At 59.8% G+C, this 1,875-nt stretch overlaps 1 protein-coding gene across 1 annotated transcript in view; it reads left to right on the top strand.

Moving 5' to 3' along the window:
* The first annotated feature begins 318 nt into the window (after nt 1-318).
* Nucleotides 319-1,875, top strand: part of KCNK9 (potassium two pore domain channel subfamily K member 9) — a 199,789-nt gene continuing 198,232 nt past the window's right edge. Inside the window, exon 1 of the mRNA XM_069080948.1 lies at nt 319-1,238. Coding sequence (XP_068937049.1) covers nt 422-1,238 — 817 coding nt within the window. The 5' untranslated portion in view covers nt 319-421. The remainder of the gene's footprint in view (nt 1,239-1,875) is intronic.

The raw sequence follows: 1,875 nt of genomic DNA on the forward strand, positions 1-1,875 counted from the left end.
CCTGCACTTGCTCGTTTCAGTCCATATCCCTCCCTTACCTCTTTCCCCCGTTCCCTCCTTGCCTGGTAACTAGAGGGGACCCCTGAAGACCTGTCACTTCGTAAACTTTTTCTCCCTTGGCGAGAGGTGTGTGTGTGGGGGAACAGAAGGAGAAGGGGGCTGGAAACTCCATTCGGGCTCTGCTCTCTATGGACCTGCAGGCGCTGCCTCCAGTTCCTTAAAGCCCGAGGAGGCCAGGAGGAGGAAGAAGAGAAAGCTGGAGGCGGGGAGGACGAGAGGGAAGGAGGGAGAAGAGGGATAGCTGCTGATCTTGGATCAAGAAGAGGCAGTGGCGACAGTAGACAAGAGGACTTGGGTGTTGGGGGTTTTTTGGGGGGGAGTTTTTTCCCTCCCCAGTGTTCACTAGGAGGGTTTGCCATTGATGGCACTGCGCAGTGGGACAGGTTGGTTTGGCCAGGTCTTGCGCAGAGTGTCCGGGCTCCCCGGCACCTGGTCCCGGCGCTCCAGCAGCCTCCTGTGCCTCTCTTCCTCGCAGGAGCCTGAGGCTCGGCCTCGCCAGCAGCAGCAGCAGGAGCAGCAGCAGCAGCAGCAGCAGCCGCCGCAGCAGCAGCCGCCACCGCGGCGGCGGCGGCATCAGCAGTTACCGCAGCTCCAGCTCCAGCCCTATCCCCTCCACCTCCACCACCCTCGCCGTAGCAGCGGCGGCAGCAGCAGCAGCAGTAGCAGCGTCGGCGGAGGCTACCTCCCCTACCCCCCGCCCCTTGGGCAGCCGCCCCACTGCTGCTTACAACTTCCCAGTGGAGGAGGAGGAGGTGGAGGAGGTGGTGGGGGAGGACGGGGAGGAGGAGGAGGCGGCGGCGGCAGGAGAGCAGGAGGCGGTGGCTGCTGCGCGCTGCAGTCGGACCGCCGGGCGGCCGGGGGACATGCACCCCGTGCCGGCCCCTTGCTGGCGGCCATGAAGCGGCAGAACGTGAGGACCCTGTCCCTCATTATCTGCACCTTCACTTACCTCCTGGTGGGCGCCGCTGTCTTCGACGCCCTGGAGTCCGACCACGAGATGCGCGAAGAGGAGAAACTCAAAGCCGAGGAGATCCGGATTAAGGGAAAGTACAACATCACTAGCGAGGACTACCTTCAACTGGAGCTGGTCATCATGCAGTCCGAGCCCCACCGCGCTGGGGTCCAGTGGAAATTCGCCGGATCCTTCTACTTCGCGATCACAGTGATCACCACTATAGGTAAGAACCGGGCTGGGCTGGGCTGGACAGAGCTGGGCAGAGCTGACTTTAGCCTACGAGCTAGCTTCCACCACTTTGACCCTCATTCCAGGGACGAGGATCCGGAGTTCAAGGAGGAGAGAGGGGTGGTGGAAGAATGCCGAGAGCTACAAAGGTGATGCTTTCCGAGTGCAAAGGGTTAAAATGATATTAAGGCACCCCTCAGCCCTGTACCTCCACCCTTCCCACCTAGAGCCAGAGTGGTCCGCTACTGGATCTATTTCTGTATACTCTCTGAGAGCTCTTCTACTTCTTACCACTGCCCCTTCCTCATCCTTTTTTGGGGGAGTGGGGTGGGGTGGGATGAGGGTCCGAGTGGGCCTGAGGGTCTCTATGTAGCTGTGCTTCGAACTCCTGGAAAGGAGAGTTGATGGGGGGGATGAGGAGACGAAGCTCACTTTTGTGAGAGTCAGAAGCTAAGAATAAACCTGTTTTAGATGTTCCCTCCCTTCCTGCTTCCCCCACCCCTACCCCACCCCCAGCAGTGGGGTTAGGATGTCGGGATGTAGTCTATTCCGTAGTGTTACTTACTACTGATAACTGGGTGCTTCTGGGTGAGAGTTTCAGGATCTTCCTTGGCTTTCCTGCTGGTGACAAG

Source organism: Petaurus breviceps, unplaced genomic scaffold (genome assembly GCF_028583685.1).
Source record: "Petaurus breviceps papuanus isolate PSGF00001 unplaced genomic scaffold, PetGlider_PUasm1.0 98, whole genome shotgun sequence".
In the NCBI taxonomy this organism is placed as follows: domain Eukaryota; kingdom Metazoa; phylum Chordata; class Mammalia; order Diprotodontia; family Petauridae; genus Petaurus; species Petaurus breviceps.